Below are 24,876 nucleotides of genomic sequence, written 5' to 3' on the forward strand. Positions count from 1 at the left end.
GGGATCTTTGCTGCTGAAAAGAGTGAAATAGTTGAATGTCTTGGATCAGGCATGAAAACTCTGAATATTTCCTGAAACTTCAGTGTGATCATCGTACTCTGAGGAGATTTAGGACTGATCCAGACACACAGGTTGGTGCAGATAAAGACAGAATGAGGAAAGTTTCTGCAGAAAAATCCATCAGATTTAGAGAGCAGCTGCTAAAAGCAGCAGCACGTTTGAAGCTGCTGGAGTCTCTGGAGTCCACCAACATCAAGGCTGCAGGTCTATGTAAACCTTCTATTGGACCCCCATAAACAACCCTCACAGCAGAACGGCTGTATGGATCCACACAGACATGAAGAATCATTTTCTAACGGTCTGGTTCACTGATGAGAACCATTCAACCATATGTTTTAAATAAAGATGGACCAATCAAATGTGACGTCACCCATGGAAAACGGCTTACCTCCAATCAATGACGCCAATTCGGTCGCCATTTTCCCTGCGACGTAGTTGCTGCAGTTTGGAGCCAGACAACAGGGATTGGCCTGAGTTACGGTTCTAAGGCAACTACAGTCACCAGTCATGGATGAGCTGGCTCTAAGTCCACTCTCTTCCACTGAAAACAGCTTGGGTGAAATAAAACGACAGTAATAACTGTCTATTTCTCTATGGGGTTCTGGCTTCTTGGATACAGCAGATACTCCCCGTTTGGAGAGCAAGGGTGGAGGGGTCAAGCTGTCCAGGGATTATTTAAGGGATAATACTCGACAAAGTGTGCTTTATGAGAAATTAACGCACAACACGGAGGCCTGCTTCCACAAAGTGTGTTAATTTCTCATAATGCACACTTCAGAGGGTATTATCCCGCTTATACCATGGTCATTTACAAAAGAAATGAATATTCAATCCATATTTAGTACTTTATTCTTGTTATTTCTTCGGTTTAGTTCATTTTTTCACAAAAGGCTGACTATTTGGTACGTGATTCAGCTTGTTGTCACGGTGACATGGAAACATGACACAGAACAGGAAACCGACAAAACTCAACTTTAGCGGTAAAGTGTTGCCCATTTGAAAAGAGGACCTGGAGAAATTTTTTTTCTTTTTCTGAAGTTAAGCCTTTAGTGAGCATCTAGAACACAAACAGTACACAATCAGTTTCGTCTCTGTGTCATTTCGCACCAGGTTCAGTATAGACTCTTCTCACCTACTCAAAAAACAGATAAACTTCCTCTTGTAGTGAAACAGTGATGCGTCTTATGAGTAGAATAACTAATTAAAGCAATAAATTACCAAAGTTAAGCCGAACATTATGGGGCAGGGGGTTGACTAATTTGTCAATATAAACTAATTTACATTACAAAAGGAAAGTGATATATATATGCTGGTCATCATGATGAGTTTAATAAAGCATCAGTTCAGAGAGAAAGTTCATCTATTACTGCTTGTTTTGTCCAGATGATGAAGGAAACATGTGTTTTAAAGAAGCCTGCGCAGTGATATCAAACGTTTAGTCTGTGTGACCGGAACTTCTTTTTTAGGTGTGGTTTATCACTTTTTACGGCTTACCTCTTGTCAAAAAGCGTGTTTCTGACACCACACCGGGTGTGGGAGGAGCTAGCAGCTCCGTCTGTGGATGTCTCACTTAAAATAATTCGGAGACACATATGGCGTTTTATTTATGTCAAAACTCCACGTAGAAATAAGACATCTCCGCACACGCATCAGACAATCCAACCCTCGCGAGCGCTTTTCCTCCTCCATGAACAGAAACAGTCCACGCACACGAGACGGACTACTTCCACGTGTGCGTGATTAGTGCGAGCAGAACCTCAGATCAGCTATGCGTTGTTCCTGCTCACGCATGTGTTCATATCGCCTCACCTGTCATCGCACCAGAAACGGTTTCTAAAACAGGAATTCTGATGTTTCCTATGATGCGCATTAGTTTAAATCCCTCGTTCATGAAGGCTGATGCAGAAGGTAATGTACATTGTATGAAACAAAAAAGTTCTATTAAAAAAAGCGGCAGTATTTATAAAGGTGGGTGGGGTCGTTGCTTTCTCTAGACCGCCACAGGGGGGAAAAGGTAATTGTAAGAAGATATTGTTACTCAAACCCAATTTTTTTGTTTTCAAAAATCGAAAACATACAAGCAGATGACAGATAAAACTCTGTTATTGTTATTGGTTATTGTTGTCACACCCTGATGTGCCACAGTCTTTCTGTCCCAGGTTGCTGACCCCTGATTTAGAAAAATCATAGAGATGTACCGTTAGCATAATCATTTGAAACACATTGTAGTGAGTCAGGTCAGGATTGCGGAAGTAAACAGCTGTTTATTGTAAATGAATGTTTAGCCTGCACATGCCTTCACAGTTTATGGCTGCATGAGGATCACACACACATGCACACACACACGTGCCAGCGTTGACGGAAGTACAGCAACATGCTTGTTTTTTTTAACATATTTTTTTTACTGCTTTGCCGCTACAGTTTTCTTTACAGTTACATCCTTCCATGCTTTTTTACTCAGGTTCATCCACTCATAGAATGCAAATGTATTTTCTCCTAATGTTTTACGTTATTTTTTCTTAAAAAAATAACGTAAAACCCCATAATGAACTGCGGCGTGTTCAGACTGAACCCAGCGGTTCCTCAGGAGGCTTCAACAGGAAAGTTGCCTTGCCTCTACAAGTTGTTACAACAGAAGAAACTCCTTTTTGTTCTCATGGACATATGGTTGGTTGATGGTAGGAAGAAGCAATGGACAGGATTGTTTTTCCTCTCTCTTTATTGCGCATCGTCGTCTCTTAATGCCTTGGTCACATGCACTTGTACGCAGCACACATGCATGTGCTAAGTGTATTGTGAAGTATTGGTGAGGATAATGTCAGCATGCACTAATGATGTATGGATGATGCTGTCATCTGCTGGCCTTTAAGCTGCACTTTAGTCATTAGGAAGGTGCACGTGCTGATTTCTCACAGAGCGTACTCACTGCTGGTTGAAAAAATCCATACGACACGCCTGCATCTCAACTACTCCCCCCTTACTTACCATTAGATAGATAGACCTTTATTGTCATTATCACAAGGACAATGAAATTGCAGCAACTGTTTCAGTACAAGAATTTGGCATAAAAAATACAGAACATAATATAAAATATGATATTCAGTATAAAAAATATGTAGAGAAATATATACAATATATATACAATGAACTGTGCCATATAAATTACATGTTGCTTAAGTGTTCATTGTAACCTGTCACCTGCAGCATGTCCCTAGAAAAAACATGCATGAACATTTTGGCCTCACAGGCTTACCGGGTTGTTTACAATCCTCAAATTCTGTGCGGGCCATTTCTGTGTCGCACTCAGATTTTCCCATATCCGCCTGCAAGGGCCGTTGTGACTGAGACATCATATCTGGAAAAGTAACTCAGTAACTTTCTTTAAAGGAAGGACAAACCAGATAAATGCCAAGTATCAACTGTAGTTGGTGTAAATTGGTGGTACTCTCTTATTTTGACTTTCTTTATTTGCAGATATCCCACCAACAAGTGGGTGAAGCTGGGAACTTTTCATGCCCGTGATGAGCGGATAGTGCAGAGCTTCCCTCTGGATGAACAGCTTTATGCTAAATTTGTAAAGGTGCCCTGTTCTTTTCTTCCTTTTTACAGTAAGAACAAAGTGGTTTGAAAGAAAACCGTTCTTCTCTAGCTGTGCAATATGCTAACATAAGTCTCCATTCAATGACCTGTTCATACTGTTGCTTTCAAGAACTTTTGCCCAAGTTAGTTTTTTTTAACTGTGTGATGGTAAGAAGAGAGGCTGCTGAAGGCTTTTCTGTAAAATGAGGATCTGCTGCATGGCATCCAGCTAATGCTGGCCATCAGGAGGATGGCTAAATGATCCTAGGATTATTTTTCTCTCGTGTGTTGACTTACAGTCGTTTTTTCAAAAATCTCATAACATTTGGATTTTTTTTTTGTTCAAAGTGTGACTTTTCTGTGCTGGTTGTGTTTCCTAGGGAGGCTGAATGTGCTTCTCACTGTTTTCATATTGGCTTGGATGTTGTCGACATCACAGTCATTCTCTTATTTCTCACACACGTGTAAACCATACAGCAGGCATGTGAACGTCAGGCAGACTTTATAATGTGTTCTGATCTGAACTGTTTCTCTCATTCTCTAATATTTCATCTTCTCATTCTACTTCTTTAATGGTTGCAATTTTCACATGATGAGAGTAACTTTTCTGTATGAAACCGTCATCTCATTAATACTGCTCTGTTGTCAATGCCTGCATGAGGATTTCTCTCTGAAAACGTCCTTGTTTTTCTCTTTTCTGAGTTTGAAAGTCTGTCTTTTGTGTGTAATTTTTTCTGTTTTTGCAAAGGCTTCTCTTCTTTAGAAATGTAAACATGATAGTGTATTTGCCAGAAAGGTGAACCTTTTGCTTGTTTTGACTTGCTTGTAGCTTGATGGAGTCTTTACTGACTCCTTTTGTTCTTTCATTTCTCTCTCTCTCTCCTCCCTTCTTCCACTCACATCAGATGTTCATCAAGTACATAAAGGTTAGCACTCTTTTTCCACTGTCAGAACTTTCTATTTGGAAAAAGGCTCTAAACCTGAACTTCCATTCTCAACGCATGTGAAATTAACTAAGTAACACGCCTCGTTCCCACGTCTGGGTACTTCTGGACTTTTGGGTGATTGATGGGCTGTCATGTTGAACAGAAATAGACGGTTTCTCTTGTTGACTAACAGATACTAAACTAGTGGAAGTTGTTGTCCTAATTGTGACAGTGGTGTGTGTATTTTTGTGCAGGTTGAACTTCTGTCTCACTTTGGATCGGAACATTTCTGTCCTCTCAGCCTTATCAGGTATCTTCTTCACTTTGAGAAGGCTTTTTCCTCTGAAGTCTTGTTTGCAGAAATATTGGCAGTCACTGCAGGAAAGTGTATTTGTCAAAGATCAGGTAGTTTACTTTTTAAAGTAGATGCACTTCTCTGCATGTAGTTCTTTAAGCTCTTGCTTCGCTGCAGAATGGAATAGAAAGTCTTTAAACAGCATAACAAAAATGATTAACCCTTTCACACCTGAGGCGTCGCCGGTGACACTTAAACACAAAATCTTTAACATACTTTTAACTTTTCAACCGTTAACTCGATAATTCCAGTAGATCCTGAATCTACTGGAATTATCGTGTCAACGGTTGAAAAAGGACATTAAATAAAAGAACATAAACATTGAAGCTCAGGTATTAAAGGGTTAACTGTTCCCATAAAAGTGGACACAAAAGACCGGCAAATACATAGAATAAGAGTGCAGCCTAAAAATGTACAACAATCAGTTCAAAAGTGTAAAACTGCAGTTCAATTCAGTGACAGCTTTTGGAAAGAAGTGTCTCCACAGGTTTGTCCTACTCTGCATGACCTGTAACATCTGGCACAAGGTTGAAAAGATGAAAACTGGGATAAGTGTTGTCCTTCAGTTTTTTCTGGCCTTCTGAAACAGCTGCAGTCGTACATGGAGATTATTGTTGGCAGGGGATTTTTGTCCAGCGCTGACCACCTTCAGCAGTCTTTTCCTGTCAGCCTGTTTGCAGCTGAAGTGCCAAACTGACAGAGTGGCTTATCTGATATTGAAACAACATAAGTTTGGGTGCAGTTGCTACTTCCTGAGCACCCTCTTGAAGTAAGTGTGGCCACTGCTGAGCCCATTCTGACCTGAGCAGAGGTCTGCAGAGATGGATGTGGACCTCGTTCCACCTGTCAGTGTCTTGCCCAAGTGTCCTTGGGCAAGACACTGAACCTCACATTCCCTCTGATTGAAGTTTGGTGCCAGTGCTCGGCAGCACAGCAGTGTGTGAATGAGACTGAGACTGTAAAGCGCTTTAAGTCTTCAAGGAAGGTAGAAAAGGGCTATAGTATACACCAGTGACCATTTACAGACCTGGGAGGTTATCCATGGCTTTTGGTTCGGTAACACTGTAATTGGACTCATCCTCTAGTATTGGGAAATTGACATGTGCAGTTACCTGCAAGCGCAGGTAACTCAGCAGTTTCCTCTTTGCCTGAAAATACCCCACACAGTTCCAGGCTTAGTTTGTCAGCTAATACCCTCAGACACCAAAGTGTGCAGGCGTGAGGACACGGAGAGGTGGTCTTAATGGCCTGTATGGGAGGGCTTTGGCTCTATATACATTTTTGATGTTATAAGTTCTAGCTGCTGTTCATGTGCACACCTTCCCACATGAGGAGAGGGTCTTTTCTGAAAGTTTTAGAGCCACAAGAGGCAATGTTTCTGCTTTGTTTATTCACTTGAAATGTTTGGTTTAAAAATGCATTTAGTTCAACTGTACAATTAGTTTTAAATCTAGAAATGAACGTGTTGACAAAAAAACTCCTCTTTCATGAGGTCAGAGAGGTCCTGACCTTTTGTGTCTTTGGGTAACACTGTGTGCCATTGTGTGCTGTGTAGGGTGTTTGGTACTAGTATGGTGGAGGAGTATGAGGAGATAGCAGATTCCCAGTATCCCTCAGAGCGACCAGAGTACCTGGATGAAGACTATGGTGTGTATAAAAATCTTTGTCATGGTTTGAATCAAATACTTTGCTCCATGTAATATGAAATGTCTGTAGTTTCCATTTATTTCAATTCAAAAGACTCAACCTTTCCAGAGCTGGAGCTGTACTTAACTTAATAACATTAATAACACATTGTGACCTTCATTTTAGACTATCCTCCTGGTTATCAACCTTCAGAAGACAAGACTTCCAAAAACCTGCTTGGTTCAGCAACCAGTACGTATGCATGCACGCTCACCCCTATACTACACCACTCCACTGATGACTGAACGGCAACAAAATGACCACAATGATTCAGTGCAGAAACATCCTCTACAGAAGGGGTGTCTAACTCAATCACACAGGGGCCAAAATCCAAAACACACTTTACAGTTTGAATACGCTGAAACTGAACTAAACTGTCCCAGTACCAGACTGGTACTGGTTTGCAGCCCGCAGGTTAGGAAGCCTGGATTTAATTAGATGTCAAAAAATGAGGACTTAGCGACACCCAAAACGTACATTTTTGACGCGGTGGGTCCTTAACCAAACGGCAAAATGTGACGACGCAGGAATGAGAAAGTGTTCCAGAGGGCCAGATAGGATCACTCAGAGGGCCGATTCGGCCCCCGGGCCTCTACTCTGACACGTGCTCTACTGTGTAAAAACTATTGCTTAACATTTCAACTCTTTGAAGGCAGAAACAGCTTTTACAATGACAGCTTAGGGCTTGGAAATGACGCTGTGGAAACCCAACCGACTTTATAACTCATTGTATTCAGACGATTCAGTCTGATGGAACTTTTCAAACACCCCATTTTCAACTACTCTCATACTAATACACCTCAGCTCTCTGCTTAATCATGTTTTCTGTTTGAAACCCCAAACATGTCCAAATTTTATGTTCTATTTTTCTGTGTATTGTCTTCAAAGGTAGAAGTGTACAGTAGATCTGAGCTTATGGATATTCCACAATTTTAAGCAGCTGAGGAGCAGGAAGGAAAAGATCAAAAATGAAAAGGATATAAGACCATGTCAAATCGTTTACAGTTAATCCTCAAAGTGCCGTCTTTAAGTCTGCTTGGTAAATGTGTATGGGTTTGTTTTTTCTGTAGATGCAATTTTTGACATGGTGAGTAATATTGCTGCCAACGTGCTGGGCGGCAAACCACGACCAGAGGGTGGAGCAGAGCGGGAAGGTAGGCAGACCTGAAGCTTCAGCTGAAGATTGACTTTTCTTTTCTCTTTAGCTTCTCTTTCATTTTTTTTTTTTTAGCTACCAGTCTTAGTGAATTCCTACTTTGAGAGCTTTCTTTCTGCTGGCGCTGATGTGTGCTGTAGAACCTATTAAGGTAAATATGTGCCAAAACATACAAGCGAAAATAATACACACACAAGCTAGAATCGCACACACAGTTTTGTCACATATCTTCACATGGGGGTGTGTCAAATGTCAAAAACACTCTGAGACTCAAAAAGTGTTTGTGTGAAACTCTTCTACAGAAGAAAACTGAAGCTACAAGTACAGATTTTTCCAACACAGTCTTACAAGTTGTGTTTTTCCCCACAACCTCAAGTTAAATCTTGTGTGTGTGGTTTTTATTCACATGTAACATTTTTACACACAAGTTAAGGTTTTTGTCAAGCAAGTTCTCACATTATATTCCACAAGTACACATATTCCTCACGTGTTCCTCTTTTTCCTGCAACTTCACATTCAGTTTTACATGTGTGTGTGAGTTAAACTTGTGTGTGTGTGATTCTAGCTCGTGTGTGTTTTATTTGAGTTTGTTTGTATTGGCACATGCTTACCTTAATAGGAACCTAGATCTTGAGAGAGAGAGAGAGACCACCCAAATCCCTCCAAACGCCTCTTCTCTTCACTATTGATACATTGAAATTTCTACTTGAAAGGACTTATTGTGCTAAAAGTGGAAAAGCTTCTTATCATCTAAGATGTGGAATGATTTCACCTGTAAATAATGAAGTCAAGCAAAATATATTGAATATATATAGATTGAATTGGTCATAGAAAACAGGTCAGACAATTGAAGTGAATGTACAAGACGTGTTTGTATCTATCAGAACTGACAAGAGTTGAAAAGCAAAATTAATGCATTTGTATTTCTATTTCATTAGTGAAAGAATCCAAAATGAATGCCTTTTCATGCTGATGCTGATTGTTGGCACACATTATAATCTTGTTCATTTACACATTTTTAACAACATCCCTCCAAGAAAGCACAACGTTCTGTCTTCTTCATATTCTTCTCACCATCAAGTACACGGGTTGCTGTGGTTCTATGAGCATCATTTGGACCCATAGTGGCTGGGATCCTCGGATTGTTGTCTGGTCCTGTAAACGTGGTGCATAAAACGTGATTGGAGACATGAGCAGATGTAAAAACCATTTCAAAAGATATCAGATCAAAAGAAAACGCTTAAAACACAACCAGAACTGATATCTTATCTGACCTTTCTAATTATTAATCATTTTCAAACTTCCTTTGAAGCATTTTTGGAAAAACTCTGTTTTCTGTAGTGTAGCCATTTGTTGTGTTTGCCAGTGTGTTGTTGTGTGACCTACTTTAGCAGTTTGCTGTTTCTGCAGCGCAGACGTTTGTGAGTTTGCTTCTACAGCCAGAACTTTGTCTGTTTTAGACAGAGACAGTGCTGTGCTGTGTGCCACAGAGATGCACAGACAGGACTCTTCTTTGATGGCATCATTTGCTCTCACGCTTATTGATTTTTTTCTTTTTGCTAACAATTTTTGAGACAAATGTTGAACAGTGATCCTGGTTAGAACAACTCTTTGCAACTCCCAAAGGAGAGAGGAGGGAGTTTAATTAGACCGGAGTTTTTCCTCTTTCCCAAACAGCCATGCTGTACAGAGCGGACCCCGCCGACAGGATGTGAGATGGGGCCGTGTTCACCCTCACATGGTGGCCAGATGTTTTGTGTCTTTTTTTGAGTTTTTTATCTTTTGTGCAGGTAATGTAACAGCTGAGGGTAGCGCAAAGGAGGTCACAAATCCTGCAGCTACAGCTCTTCATGAATCCACAGTGTAAGAACAAGTCGACCACCGTCCACAGAGATTCATGTTGCACTAAGAAAGCACTAGGATCCAACAAGTTCAACGGTTTCATCCTCCTGAATCTTTCTGTTTTTGGTTTACAGACCGGAATCCACAAACTCTGAGCAGTCTGCAGCCCAGGAGGGCTCTCACGCCTCAATGGACTCTTCTTCATCTGAAGCAGAGAAGGTCAGACAGATTGTCACTTTAGTTGAAGAAGAAGAAGACGAAGAAGAGCCCAGGCAGTCTACAGTCACTCTGATGAAGGAGGACACAGAGGAAGAGGAGACAAACCAGGAGAAAATAAGACAGGAGGCCGATGGGAAAGAGTGGGAGAGCCAGACGTTCTGTCCCCCCTTCTTCCTTGCCCCGCCCCCCTCCCCGTCTCTGTGCTGCTCAGCCACTCTCCCGGAGCTGCTCCTCCACTGCTGCTCCGCCAGGATCGCCAGGGAGAGAGTCCGCAGCCTCAAGAGGAGAGGAGTTCGCCCTCAGACACGTGTCAACATGCACATCCCTCCTTTGATCATTGCCTCTGTCCCAACACCGTCCCTGGAGCCCCTCCCTCTGACAGAAAAGGCTCCAGAGTCTGAGGACTCTGTCAGGATTGATACTGAGGGGGGGACTGTGGTTGAGACCCCCAGCACGGATGACCACCCCAGAACTCTCCCTCCCAAAGCTCCCACTGCAGAGCCCCCTATCCTGGAGCCCAGCAGAACCTCCAGCATCCCCCCCCACACTTTCACAGACGTGTCCCTGACACGCCCCACCCCGGAGAAGACAGCATCACCCTCCAGAAAGGATGCATCCAGAGTCGCTGTAGCCACTCCCCCCCTCCAGGCTGGCTCGATCCTGGAGAGCCAGCAGGCCAGCAGCACCGCCCCCATTCCTTCAGTCAGCTCCGCCCCTCTGTCCTCAGAAACACCTGCTGGTGCTGCAGTCTCCGCTGTCAGCGAGCAGCCCGCTCTGCTGCTGCTCACTGCAGCCAGGCCTGAAGACCTCCAGACTCCTCCCACTGACCTGACAGCCTCCCTCACACCATCCGATGGCCACCCAGAACCACTGAGCTCAGCTGCAGACACTGGGGGGGACATGCACAGACAAAGTACTAAGGCTCCTCAGGTCCACGTGGAGGGAGACTTACTCCCTCAGTCGGAGGATGGTATGGAGGAGGAGCTGCTGAGCCCCGGGGCGGGCAGCAACACCCAGCGGGGGGCTACGGACTTCTATGCAGAGCTGCAGAATGCAGGGGACTACAGTGGTGGAGCGGCGAGTGGGAACGGCGTTCTGCTGAATGGAGGAGCGGTCCATGGGTCCAGTCAGAAGGAGAGTGTGTTCATGAGGCTGAACAACAGAATCAAAGCTCTGGAGATGAACATGAGCCTGTCCAGCAGATACCTGGAGGAGCTCAGCCAGAGGTGGGCTGGAAACCAAACTGAAGAAAATAAACGTCAGAGTCGTGTTAGGAATGTGTTTGCTGGACAGGACAAGAGCAGAAATGCACTGAAAGGTTTGCATCTGTGTTCTCCAGGTACCGTAAACAGATGGAGGAGATGCAAAGAGCTTTCAACAAAACCATCACTAAACTGCAGAACACGTCCCGCATAGCTGCTGAGCAGGTCATGACCTTTAAACTCAATTCATCATTAAATTCTCACCCAAACTGAACAGGTGCTGATTTGGTTTTGGTTTCTGAACAGGACCAGAAGCAGACCGACTCCATCCAGGTCCTGCAGACCCAGCTGGAGAACATCACCAAACTGATGCTTAATCTTTCAGCCACCGTCAGCCAGCTGCAGACGGAGGTAAACACCCCTGCTCTCCTCCAACTCATGCAGGAGTAGCTTTCAGACTCGGCACGTTTGCACCTCACAAAAGCACGGCCTTTTGGTTTGAGATCTGCAAGGAGAGAGAATAAAGTCAGAACAGATTTGTTCTTCCTAGATGTTACTTTGTTTGGCTTCTAACGCCGGAGTCACACAGGACGTGATAGCGCCGCGGAACGGCGTGCGCTTCCATTCGGCGCCCATGTTAACCTATGGCGTCGGTCACACCAGGCGCGGAGGGTCCGCGCGGTGCAGCGCAACGTTTCGGCGTCTGGCCTATTTCTTCCGCGCGACGCGAGCGCTCCGCGTCAATACTGGCAGGAAGTTGCGTCGAAATACATGAGAAAATCCGGTTTATTTTCAAAATAAGAACCAATTTTTCACAATAAAACGCCACGATTGATAAATGTGATCATGTTTTTGTGTCTAAACAGACTGTAGAGATGAAAATATGCATACAATCAAAACACACAGATACGCGTGCGCAAGAGCCCCCACCCCGGACACTACAGATCTCCGGAGCGGGTGTGCTGGGCTGCAGGGTTCTTGGAGGAAAAAAAGCAGGGCAGACGGGGCAGTGGGGGCACACTGGAGCGGGGCACGGGGCTGCGTTTGAACAAGAGAGAGGCAGAGGAGCGGTTCTTCTTGGAAGAAACATCAGGTAATATTTTGAGTTTATTAATTTACCGACGGAAACACGTGGGAGCGCGTGCGTGCACACAGACACACAACAGAACAGACAGACACGCACGTGCGCGCAACCGATCAATGAAGTGGGCCGACTGCGGAGTTGGGGGGCGGGGTCTGTGTCAACAGGGGCAGAGACCATCTCCTTTTAGCAGAAACACGGGGAGATATCCTGGTTAATGACTTATTACCCATGATGGCAAAAAAATAGCAATAGCTCTAGCAGAAGCGCCTGTCGACCGTCGCGGCAAAAAATCGCGTCTGGTGTGACCAATAGAGCGCCGCGAATCGGCGCGCACTCCGCTCCGCGCCGCCTCGCGGCGCTCTCGCGTCAGGTGTGACTCCGGCGTAAAACAGAAAAAAGCCACTGCACACCTCACTGTTTGTATTAGTTTACAAAAGTGTTTCAGCCCTCATGATGGCCAAATATGCAGGTTTTTAAAAACTTCTGCAGAAATTTAGACACAAAGAGAATCAAATATAACCTAATTTTCATGTAGTATTGGAGTGGAATGAGATTCACAAATGTTGTTTTATTTTTTTATGACCAGATGATGCTTTGTGACGGTAGAAAACATTTCTTTCATTGAAGTATGTCAGAGAGGAAGCAAAGCCTCATGGGATGTTTTTTTTTTTTTTTTTTTTAACTAGACGAGAAAGGACTAACACTACAATTGTGTGTTATCTGTAAGTTTTCTCTATTCATCTGAAAAGATTTTCCTCTTTACTTTGAAAGTGTTTGGATTCTGCTGCAAACACACTCAAATACTCAGAGTATCAGGCTGGCCTTCACTGGACCCTCGGATTGTTGAACTCTCTCTGGATTCCAAACGGATGCTCGGAGATCTGGATTTGTCAGATTGTTGTCTTCTGCCTACCCAGCTGAGGGACTTGAGTGAAACCCGTCTCTCAGACGTACAGCATTGACTTGTGGCTCATGGACTTGTTGAACCTGCAGGTCTCGGACCGTCAGAGCTATCTGGTGGTGTCTCTGGTTCTGTGTCTGCTGCTGGGGCTGCTGCTGTGTCTGCAGTGCTGCCGTAGCTCTACACCCAGCTCTCCCACCAACGCAGCTGCCCATCCCAAGAGCAACAATTACCCCAGCCCCAAGAGGTATGCCTCTCTTTCTCTGGGCCCTTTTATTTTCATCAGTATTTTCAACTTGCGGAAATGTTCAGCTGCTTTTGAGCTTCCTGGAACCTTTTGGATTGTTTCCACACTTGCCTTTTCCGAATAGCAAATGTTGTCATTCCGGTCCTGCAGCTACCGACTGCGAGCTCAAAAGGCCTCAAAGTGAGCATGAGTCAGTCCTGTGGGTTGTGTTTTTGGCAGATGCTTTTCTTCCTATGATGACATGAGCCTGAAGCGCCGGGTGACGTGTCCGCTTGTTCGCTCCAAATCCTTTCAGCTTCCTTCTTCAGAAGGTAAGATGTCTCTACTACACATCAGGTTTGTTTTTTCTTCTTACATCCGTCCACATTGAAAGAACAGACTGAACTCAATCCTGACAGATCCTTCATGCTGCCTTTTTCTTAGCCATGTGGAGTCTCATCCTCTCCCATGTTTGAATTGACACCTTCACAGTTTCCCTTAAACAGTCTAAAGCAGGTTGTCCAGAGTCAGGCCTCGAGGGCCGGCCTCCTGCTTGTTTCTTCAGAAATCCTGCCTTATCTGCGACTGATTACCTGGATCAGGTGTGTTTGACCAATAAGGAGCTTCAATAGCAGGATGGTTGAAAAACATGTAGAACACCGGCCCTCGAGGTCTGACTTTGGAGTGAGTCTGAGCAGCAAGGAGGAGCTAAACCTCCCCGTGCTGTTCCATTTTGAGGCTGGACGCGTCATTGGTAACTGGACGCTGCTCTCCCCACAGCAGTGCTGTCTCCTGCTAGATGTGTACAAGTACTGTTCAGAAATGAAACGTTTTTTTTTTTTTCTTGTCTGGGTGAAAGTCATAACCATGATTGATGTTTGATTAATGTTTTTTTGACATATATGTTTTCCAGTTTGCCATTCCATCACTAACCTGACCCTCTCTCCCCTCCTCAGTAGGTCCAGATGACTTGTACATTGTAGAACCTCTCAGGTTTTCTCCAGAGAAAAAGGTACAGTGTCTGTTTGATAAGTGCTGTGTGTTCTGTTTGTTCTGAGAGTGTCTAACAGAGCAGGGAATTGGCTCCAGGTCATGTTTCAGCAGCCAAGGCAAGATGAGGATTTAGTTGAGAATTGCTGAGACTCAGCCAACAGCTCTGATTTCTCTGTAATACCAGCTCTTAACTGAAGAAAGACCTTTTTTCTAGCAGATTGTTTTGGGCTACACACAAGCAAAATAGTGTGGTGTAAATGAGTGTTTTTCAACCAGTGTATCCATGAGAGATGGTTGGTTATGCTGCGGACAATGATTCCTTTTCCCTGATGTGAAAACATTCACATCACCAGAGTATTAGCTCTGTGCTCATCAAAGAAATCCCACTCAAAGGAGTTTTTTCAGCTCTTCAAATGAAAAGCACCAGATTTCTCAACATCTGCCGTGTCTTTCATAAGGAGGGAGAGAAAAGCTTTTGATGGAAGCTCCTCCCACACACAGCGTCTGGTATCTAAGCACTATTTTGGACAAGCATTGAGCAGTGACAAATGATGGGGATAGGAGATGGGGGGGCAATCCACGGCATACGTCTGTGCAGAACCAGGTCCAGGGATCTGTATGGATCACAGATCATCCATGGTACTTCTAGAGCAGGGGTCTCAAACTCGTTTCAGCTTGGGGCCGCTGGAGGCGGAGGGTGAGGCTGGGCCGCTTCAGGATTTTCAGAAGAAAATCGCTGATAAAACATTCTAATGTTCTTAAATATCTTTGTTTTTATCACAAAATAGTGAAAAAAATACATTTAAATAATGAATAAAAAAATCAATCATTAATAAATAAATAAAATAATAATAATGACCATACAGCAGATACAGACGACTGTAGAAACCACATATTGACTGACTGACTAGAGCAGTGTTTCTCAAATGGTGGGGAGCGCCCCCTTGGGGGGAATGTGAATAAAAACATGTTTGTACTAGTTATGGATTTTGGGGATAATTCTACATAATAGTTGATAATAAATCAAATATAAGAAAAACAACCTAAAAATCCATTTGGTAGCAGAAAGAGCCGCTGTTTACAGTGAACCAAAGAACTGAATCTCTGAGAAAAGACAGAATTCATCACTACTGTGGAGGGAAACAAGGAAAGACTTTTATTTTTATTCAGTTTCAAATGTCTGTATCAACAGCGCCTCCATTTCTGAGCTGAGAGCAGCGCGCTCACTGAGGTTCTGCTCGTGCGCATCACTCACCCACGTGGAAGTAGTCCATCTCGTGCACGAGGCTCTGAAGTGCACAACGATAGCAGCAAAACTTGAGCAGAGTATGAGGGAAAGACAAAAGAAGATAGCACCAAGTGTAACAACAACGGTTGTAATGATTTTGAAATGGATAAAGAGGAACATTCCATGGAGTACAAGTAGATCTTCATCTGCTAATGCACTTTTTTAAAGTTACTTTTTTATAACTTTTCCATGGAGAATTTCATTTTTCTCCTAAGTGTATTTAAATCATCTTTTCATTTTGGACTTTCCCTTCAGGGACTCCACAGCCAATGAGTTTCCTCCATCTAACCGTCTTCTGCATCCTTTCCTCTTCATTCACTGCATCCATAAACCTCCTCTTTGGTCTTCCTCTAGACCTCTTTCCTGGCAGCTCTAGACTCAGCATCCTTCTACCAATATATTCACTGTCTCTCCTCTGAACATGTCCAAACCATCTCAGTCTGGCCTCTCTGACTTTATCTCCAAAACCTCTAACATGTGCTGTCCCTCTGATGTATTCATTCCTGATCCTATCCATCCTGGTCACTCCCAAAGAGAACCTCAGCATCTTCATCTCTGCTACCTCCAGCTCTGCTTCCTGTCTTTTCTTCAGTCCCACTGTTTCATGGCTGCTCTCAGTAAAAATCACAAAATCTTCTGCAACCATCACAGTCCATGGTGATTCCTGTCTAATTGGAAAATAAAGTTATATTTTTGTGCAACTCAAAATGTTAACTGTCCTTTTATTCGTCTATGCACATTACTAACATGAAATATAGACACAATAGATCAAAGTATATCAGCTGATATGTTATGATATTTTTCTACAGGTTGTTTAGTAGAATGACTTTAGAAAATATAGGTCATGTTTTGGAGCGCCACCCTAAAATTTAAAGTGGCCCCCCAGCGGCCACCCCCAGGAAACATTTCTGGAGCCACCACTGCCCATTCATTCTAAGAGAGACATCCACAGATGGAGCTGCTAGCTCCTCCCACACCCATCACCGCATTCGTTAGGAAACACGCTTTTTGACAAGCGGCAAGCTGTAAATTTGTCACGTGGTAAAAGAGGGGCGGGGCACGCCAATCGTGTTCGGTGTGAAAGCACTTTCAGGGGCTTCATGGGTCCATGTCCCGCCCTCCAGAGCCAGATACCTCACCGTGATTGGTTCGTTCAGCTCTGCACACAACAACTGTCATTCATATCAATCTTGTGGGCCGCACTAACATTTATCTTTCATATGAAGACTGGGGCCGCAGATTATCATCCCGGGGGCCGCAGATGGCCCTCGGGCCGCGAGTTTGAGAAACCTGTGCTAGTAGCTTCATGCGGGATCCAGTAAAAGGGGAATAAAATAATGAAGCTCAGAGACATGAGTCAGTCTGACCTCAGCGCCACTGCTTTCACTGCATTTCCCATGATGCATTGGGGTATTGGGTCTCTTACTGCACTGCTGTTAGCTGTCATGAAGCAGAACAAACGCAAACATCTGTCCTAACAGTTTGTAAATCCTTTTGATGACAGCAAGAAAACTGTTGAGTTTGTGTTGGAGAACACAGGAGTTCCAGTCAGAGATTTCAGAGTTTGGTCCAAGTCATCTTTAGAAAAGAAACTGCTGCTTTCTGATCAGGTCTGGGTTGAAGGGCAAATTCAGTTTGAGACTTTAACCCATAAGAACCCATGATGACATCAGTGTAGCAGGAAAATATCTTAAATGTTTCCTGTGGTCAATTTGGTTTGTGGTATTTTATACTTAATTGTATTTTTGAGAAAAAATGAGTCTTTCTGACAGATGAGTTTAAATAGAAGTAATGACAACATAAAGGAAACGACATTCAGCTTCAGTGGCCTACAGGCACATTAAACAGAAATGAAACAATTGAATCACCTAATAATAAATTACACTTTTTTTTAAAAGTTACATTTTTGATTTTAGACAAAAGAAAAACTAATAAAGCTTTAGCATGTTCACGTTTTTGTGTAGTTACAATTAAACTTCTAAACTTGAATATAACGTTAAAAGTTATCAAGCATGTTGTAATAACTTATTTATTCTTAAATTGCTCTTGCACAGTAATAAAAAAGAAGTATCTACGAAATAAATAACCATGTCGTTTCATTTGGATTTTGTAAGGTGACATGAAATTGCAATTTATCAAACTGAAGGGAAAAGCAACAATCTGGGCTAATTCTCTACTAATTTATCTGACAATATTTTTGAAAACAATCTCAGCTGCTCTCACAGCTGCAACTTCAACTTTTTTGTGCCTCAGTTATTACAACAAAATCCAACTCAGATCATACTTCAACACAAACTGCACCGCTTCCCACAGTTTAATTTGACAGTTATTATGGAAGTTTTTTTAGCTCATAATTCTAAGTTTTATGCATTTTTCAATTGACAATTCAATTTGCAAATTCATCATGCAATTTGAGAATGCATTTTTCAATTTGCAATTCAATATTCAATTCAGGCTTGCAAAATGATAATTCATTTTGTAATTTACAATTCAATATGAACATATACAATTCAATATCACAATTTTACAAAATAAAATATTGAATAAAAACAAAATCAATTGCATTGTAAATTGTCATGGGTTTTTGACGCCATTATTCAAATGACAATTCATTTTGTAATTTACAATTCAATATGCAGTTTGACATTTCATTTTGAAATGCATTTTTTAATTGACAATTCAATATTCAGATTAGGCTTTTGAAATGACAATTCATTTTGCAATTTACAATTCAATATTATAATTTTGAAAATTAAATATTGATTAAAAACAAAATCAATTGCATTCTATATTGTCATGGGTTTTTGATGTCATAATTCAAATGACTATGAATTTTACAACTTACAATTCAATATGCAGTTTGGTCTTTCATTTTGAAATGCATTTAGTAATTTACAAATCAATATTTAAAATTGACATTTCAATACATGGTTTGGTTTAAATTCATTTTAAAGTTCCGACTCGGCTAAAGTTAGCGTTTGATTAGCATCTACTTTGAAGTGAAAGGGGAATTTAACCACAAAGGCTAAGTTTAAACCTTTAGACTTGTCAAAATCATTGAACTAGCGCGCCCGACCGCACGTTTATTTCTGTCTGTGACCCGGTACCAAGCGTGCCACGGACCGATACCGGTACCGGTCAGCGGCCCGAGGGTTGGGGACCGCTGTCTTAAAGTTCACAGCAGCCCTAAAGTTGTGCTCCAAAATCTCTTTGAGCTGTCACACAGCGGTTGTAGTGTAAGTCATCCAGATAGAAGCTAACTCTTTAGCAGATAGCATTCTCTTCTGTAACCTCCGACAACAAACAACTCCATTGCTTAGCTGAGTCTTTACTATTTTTTGATTGGTCGAAAGGAAGTGGAGGCGGGATTTAGCATACATAGGGGTGGAAGGCCCCGCCCGTCTGACAGAATGCAAAGCAGTTTGAGTCAAGTCTATGTTATGTTATGTCTATGGTTTTGACCGACTTGGAGCGCCTGGATAAAACAGAATGCATTACAGCGGGGGGCGCTGTTTTGCATGATGAATTGAGTTTTGCAACAAACAGAGCGTGGGATTTTACTATGTAATAGATTTAAAGATACTTTAAAATGAATTTAAACCAAACCATGTATTGAAATGTCAATTTTAAAAATAAAATTGTAAATTACTAAGTGCATTTCAAAATGAAAGACCAAATTGCATATTGAATTGTAAGTTGTAAAATTCATAGTCATTTGAATTATGACATCAAAAACCCATGACAATATAGAATGCAATTGATTTTGTTTTTATTCAATATTTAATTTTGTAAAATTGTGATATTGAATTGTAAATGTTCATATTGAATTGTAAATTACGAAATGAATTATCATTTTGCAAGCCTGATTGAATATTGAATTGCAAATTGCAAAATGCATTCTCAAATTGCATGATGAATTTGCAAATTGAATTGTCAATTGAAAAATGCATAAAACTTTGAATTATGAGCTAAAAAAACTTCCATAAGTTTTGGTTGCTGCTGTGTCTTGTGGTTTTAGGCAAAGATCAAGTGTACCTTGGCTCAAAAAACACTTGAATGAAAACACTGCTCCATTAATAAGTATTACCTTCTGGAAGTATTACTTTATTCTTCAATATTAACTGTTACAATCCATGTCATAAAAGGGTTTTGTTCCTCAAAGATGGTGTGTTTTAGCATCAGATCTTTATGAAAAAGACTGAAAGAGTTTCCTCATCTCTGTGATGTCTCTGTTTTTCTAGAGAAAACGCTGCAAGACAAAGTCCCTGGACAAAGTGGAGACCTTGAAGGCGTTTGATCCCTCTGCAGTCTTGGCAAATGGAGGTCCCAAGTGTGATGGCTTCAACCAATGCCTCCCTCCATCACCACCCCCTTTTCTACCACCTCCCCCTCTACCACTGCCCACTCCACCTGCAGAGGAGGTGTCATTATTGCCGCCCTGCAGGCCGAATGAGTTTCTGACCGAGACGAGCAGTTGCGGCTCCTCCACTCATTCAGAGGAGTCGTACACCAGCCGCCTTCCTCCTCCCTCTCCCACTTTCCCCTCCGCTGGCTTGTGCAATGGCCACACCCTTACTTTTCCTCCCAGTCAGTCTTCGGCCAAATCCCGCCAGGAGAAGCGCTCGATGAAGCGCCGAAAGTCTAGACAAACAGAGCTGCAGTTCCCTCACATGCCAGGACGAGGCGCTCTGCCCGCTCTGCAGCAGCTCATGAAGGGAAACAAGGAGATGAGTGTGGGGACCATTCAGATGACAGTGGTCTCTGGACGGGTTTAAAAGGTCACAATAAGAACGGTTTGTTCACTAGAAACTAGCAGACATGTGAGGCAAACAGATATTAGCAAATCCCAAAGAACCACATTTCCCATGAACATTTGAACATTTCCCACAACATTGATATGAAGAGGGTGTGGCTGCATTGCTTCAGATTGTTCAGCCCTTATTCACTCCAGTCAAAGACCTGTTTATGGTGATGTGCCTTTGTACCTGTTTTAGACTGTGTTTTCTTAAGAAACCTGTATGTATGTTGAAGTTTTAATGCACACAAGAAAACGATGGGTGAAAGTGTCAGACATGTCCAACCCTTTTTGATAAGCACATGGTCCACTAACTACGACAATTGATGATGGATTTTTTTTACTGTCTCTGAGAAGAAGAAACTTCAACCCACACTCTGAAACTCTGAAAGGGGATTTTGTTGTTGTTTTGAGTCCAAATGAGAGAACTGTGAAATATGATGTCTTTGTTTCCTTCTGCCTTCTGTTGCCAACATTTCATCTTCTTCATGCTGTTTTGGCCCTGAAGGACTCATGGACCACAGTATTAGACTTTAAACTGGGTCTATCTGTCTGTCTGTCTGTCTGTCTGTCTGTCTCTCTCTCTCTCTGTCTGTCTGTCTCTATCTCTCTCTCTCTGTCTGTCTGTCTGTCTGTCTGTCTCTATCTCTCTCTCTCTGTCTGTCTGTCAGTCTCTCTCTCTGTCTGTCTGTATGTCTGTCTGTCTGTCTTTCTTTCTCTCTCTCTGTCTGTCTGTCTGTCTGTCTTTCTTTCTCTCTCTCTCTGTCTGTCTGTCTGTCTCTCTCTCTCTCTCTCGGTCAGTCTGTCTCTCTCTCTGTCTCTCTGTCTGTCTGTCTGTCTGTCTGTCACTCTCTGTCGGTCTGTCTCTCTCTCTCTGTCTGTCAGTCTCTCTCTCTGTCGGTCTGTCTCTCTCTCTGTCTGTCTCTCTGTCTGTCAGTCTCTCTCTAACGGTCCGTCTCTGTCTGTCTCTCTCTCCCTCTCTCTGTCTGTCAGTCTCTCTCTCTCTGTCTGTCTGTCTCTCTCTCTGTCGGTATGTCCCTCTCTCTGTTCGTCTGTCTCTCTCTGTCGGCCTGTCTCAAGCCAACCACAGGAGCTGAATGAAGAAAACCCACATTAGTTGCAGATTTTTCAATTCTGCATCTCATGAATGTCCTAAAGCAAAGCAGCAGTCTGTAGATCCTTCATGATGAATCATTCCCCTTTTGCTGGGTCCAAATGTCTTCTGTCTTTCAAGGTTTTTGACTGTAGAAATGAGTGGTAAGCTGCCTTTATTTCCTCCTGTAAAAACTCGGACTTCCCTCCGATGTGGTTGGAGGTTTTGGACCTTCAGTCAGTTAAGTGGAAGACTCTGCAGAAGCTCACGGGGCGGGACAGTTGATTATTTACACATGTGACCCCTGGGATTCTGCAGATGAGCCTGACGCACCCCTTTTATTTATCTATTTATTTATTTAAAGGAGAACAGATTTTCTAGTCCAGGCAACTGGTTTTCAAAAGTTTACTTGTGAAGTTTGTTACAGAAAAATAGTGGCCTGAGGTACTGACAGGGGATGTCTTTTACTCTTTTCTACTATTCTCTCTGGTATTGTTTGCCTCAGCCTAAGATAATGGGTCATAATTGCAGCCATATTTTACCTCCAGCAGATAAAAGACATTTTGATTTGGTGTTGATTAGGACCATCACCCTGCAGCTTCTGCATGCATCCTGTCTTCTGCTCTGCGGAGCTCTGAATGTGTAGTGATGGGACTCGTCTCCACACAGCTGTCGGTGTGGAGTCCATGTTTGTTTCAGACTAAGTTCAGAGGATCTTCAGTTTGGTTTCTGACAGGCTCCATGTGGTTGCTTTGGACACAGACAGAACTTTACTCTCCATAACTTCAGCCTTTGTTGCTTCTTCTTTTCCACTGAATGACTCTTGCATCTACCACCCCACCCTTTACTAATATGAAGCGCATTCCTGTTCTTTATGTATTCCTTCTGCTCACATCTTCACACTTCACTCTATTTTTGGTATTTTAAACGGAGCAAAATAATTTGTCAATAAAGGGAATGTAGCTTATTTTGATTTGAAACACTATTATTGTTCCACAAACCCCTCTCCCCTTATCTGTTTGTACAATGTTGTCTAAAACTGTATGCATGTGATATTACTTTGCTTGTCATGCGAGTCTTTTCAGAGATTTCTTCCAACCCATAACGGCAAACAGAGATGCTCATTCTGCACCTTTTATGAATCCTTGTGTTTTTTTGCGGGTTTTCTACCTTCTCTGTGAGCAACACAGTATTTTAAGTTACAACAAAACTGTAGTGCCATTAGAAACTGTGAACTCTTTCAAAATAAAACCTTTTGTTCTGTGTCGTCTTTCAATTTGTCTTTGTATGTTAGTATGAACCTTTTTTCTTTATTATGTCAGACCTCAGAGCCACATGCAGCTTGGTCATGCATTATTCTGATAATTCAATATAAAAAAACAATATTTCAGTTCCGTGTCTGTTTTGACTTTATTTCAAGTCATTAGGACCTATCAAATGTAAACCTGTCATGGTGTTTTGGTGCCCAAGTTCAGAGAATGTGCAAAGCAGCCCATATGCTTTTCATCTGATAGACGATTTAGAGGTTTTCTTTGCAACCTATGACATCAGGTATAAGAAATTGGAAAATTATAACAGGTTACAATCAAGGAGGATTGAACTGAAAAGTCTTTGAATGCATTAAAAAAGGATTTGATGGAGTATAACTGGGACATAATTTACAAAGAAAAAGATGTAGAGAAAGCATATGATGAATTTAAAAAAATATTTAAACTATTATATAATAAAAACTTTCCAATACAGGTTTACCGAAGTAAAGTTAAACATGCAAACAGTTTATGGATTACCAAAGGACTAAAAAATGCCTGTAAGAAAAAAAATATATACAAAGAATTTATAAAGCATAACAATTTATAACTAAATTTATAATTTACTGGAGAACAATAAAAACAATCCAAAAAAAATGGTGGACTATATTAAATACGGTGATTAGAAATTCTCCAATATATAAAAGTTATCCCAAGCATTTTCTAGATGGGGAAAACACACTTACAAATCTAAAAGATATAACTAATTTATTCAATACCTTCTTTGCAAATATTGAACCAAGTCTGGCTAAGAAAATTCCAACATTAAGCAAAGGTCCTCATTTAACAGACAGTAATATTAATACTCTTTTTCTTGAAGAGGTGGAGGAAGAAGAATTGAAGTCACTAAGCAGTGTAAGAACAAAACATCTACAGACTCCTACGATATTGACATGATGTTAGTCAAGAAGGTAATAGAAGGAATTTCAAAACCCATGACTCATATATGCAATCTATCATTCCAGAATGGTCAATTTCCTCTGAAAATGAAAACTGCTAAAATAATCCCACTCTACAAATCTGGAGATAAACATCAGTTCACAAATTACAGGCCTGTCTCCCTCCTCCCTCAGTTTTCTAAGATCCTGGAAAAACTTTTTAAAAATAGACTTTGCAAATTCATCGATAAATGTAATTTACTTACAGACAGCCACTATGGTTTTAGAGCAAACAGATCAACATCGCTGGCTTTAATGGAATTAACGGAGGAAATGACTAATATCACAGAACAAAACCAATATGCAATAATAGTTTTCATAGATTTAAAAAAAGCATTTGATACAATAAATCATGACATTCTAATTCATAAAATGGATAAACTGGGAGTGCGAGGTTCAGCTTTAGACTGGGTGAAAAGCTATTTACAAGACAGGAAACAGTTTGTGAAAATGGGAGACCATAACTCAACAGTTCTGGACTTGTGTGTGGTGTCCCTCAAGGCTCAGTGCTTGGGCCAGTTTTATTTAACCTTTATATCAATGATATAAATAAAACATCAGATGAAAGGAAATTTGTATTATTTGCAGATGATACAAACATCCTTTTTTCTGACACAGATATCCAGGAACTCCTCGCTAAAGTGACCAGAGGAATGTATAATCTAAAGGACTGGTTTGATAGAAACAAGCTATCACTTAATTTGGACAAAACTAAAATCATGTTTTTTGGTAAAAACAATACAAAAGAGAAAATTAAAATAAGAATAGCAGGAGTAACATTAGAAACAGTGAATCATGTCAAATTCTTGGGCGTGACAATAGATGACAAGATTTCCTGGAAGCAGCATATTGGTTCTTTACAAACAAAAATATCAAGAAGTATTTCAGTCATGGCCAAAGTGACACATATTCTGAACCTCAGATCACGCCAGATACTATTTAATTCTCTTGTGTTGCCGTACTTAACCTACTGTTCAGAAATTTGGGGAAGTACATGCAAAACTTCTTTGAAACTGTGTTTGTTACAAAAAGAGCAGTAAGAATACGTCATAATGTAAGTTATCACCATCACACTAATCAATTATTTCTTCAATCAAAGATACTAAAACTTCTTGATTTAATAGAACACAGAATTCTACAACTGATTTACAAAGCAAGACATAATTTACTATCGGTACATCTACAATGTTTTCTGACAGATTGGGTGGTTATAGTTTAAGAAAAGA

At 41.6% G+C, this 24,876-nt stretch overlaps 1 protein-coding gene across 3 annotated transcripts in view; it reads left to right on the forward strand.

Moving 5' to 3' along the window:
• suco (SUN domain containing ossification factor) overlaps positions 1-20,694 on the forward strand; it is a 61,483-nt gene extending 40,789 nt beyond the window's left edge. For 2 of the 3 annotated variants that reach the window (XM_024261821.2, XM_024261819.2), the window contains 14 exons: positions 3,535-3,640; positions 4,545-4,565; positions 4,820-4,875; positions 6,476-6,567; positions 6,733-6,798; positions 7,677-7,760; positions 9,553-9,625; positions 9,739-11,049; positions 11,163-11,250; positions 11,332-11,436; positions 13,103-13,257; positions 13,477-13,568; positions 14,193-14,248; positions 19,759-20,694. In XM_024261821.2, the coding sequence (XP_024117589.1) occupies positions 3,535-3,640; positions 4,545-4,565; positions 4,820-4,875; positions 6,476-6,567; positions 6,733-6,798; positions 7,677-7,760; positions 9,553-9,625; positions 9,739-11,049; positions 11,163-11,250; positions 11,332-11,436; positions 13,103-13,257; positions 13,477-13,568; positions 14,193-14,248; positions 19,759-20,292 (2,839 nt within the window). In that variant the 3' untranslated portion in view covers positions 20,293-20,694. The remainder of the gene's footprint in view (positions 1-3,534; positions 3,641-4,544; positions 4,566-4,819; positions 4,876-6,475; positions 6,568-6,732; positions 6,799-7,676; positions 7,761-9,552; positions 9,626-9,738; positions 11,050-11,162; positions 11,251-11,331; positions 11,437-13,102; positions 13,258-13,476; positions 13,569-14,192; positions 14,249-19,758) is intronic. The other variant, XM_024261820.2, reaches the window with a different exon arrangement.
• The last annotated feature ends 4,182 nt before the right edge of the window (positions 20,695-24,876 follow it).

This window comes from Oryzias melastigma, unplaced genomic scaffold, assembly GCF_002922805.2.
Source record: "Oryzias melastigma strain HK-1 unplaced genomic scaffold, ASM292280v2 sc00328, whole genome shotgun sequence".
NCBI classification, from domain to species: Eukaryota; Metazoa; Chordata; class Actinopteri; order Beloniformes; family Adrianichthyidae; genus Oryzias; species Oryzias melastigma.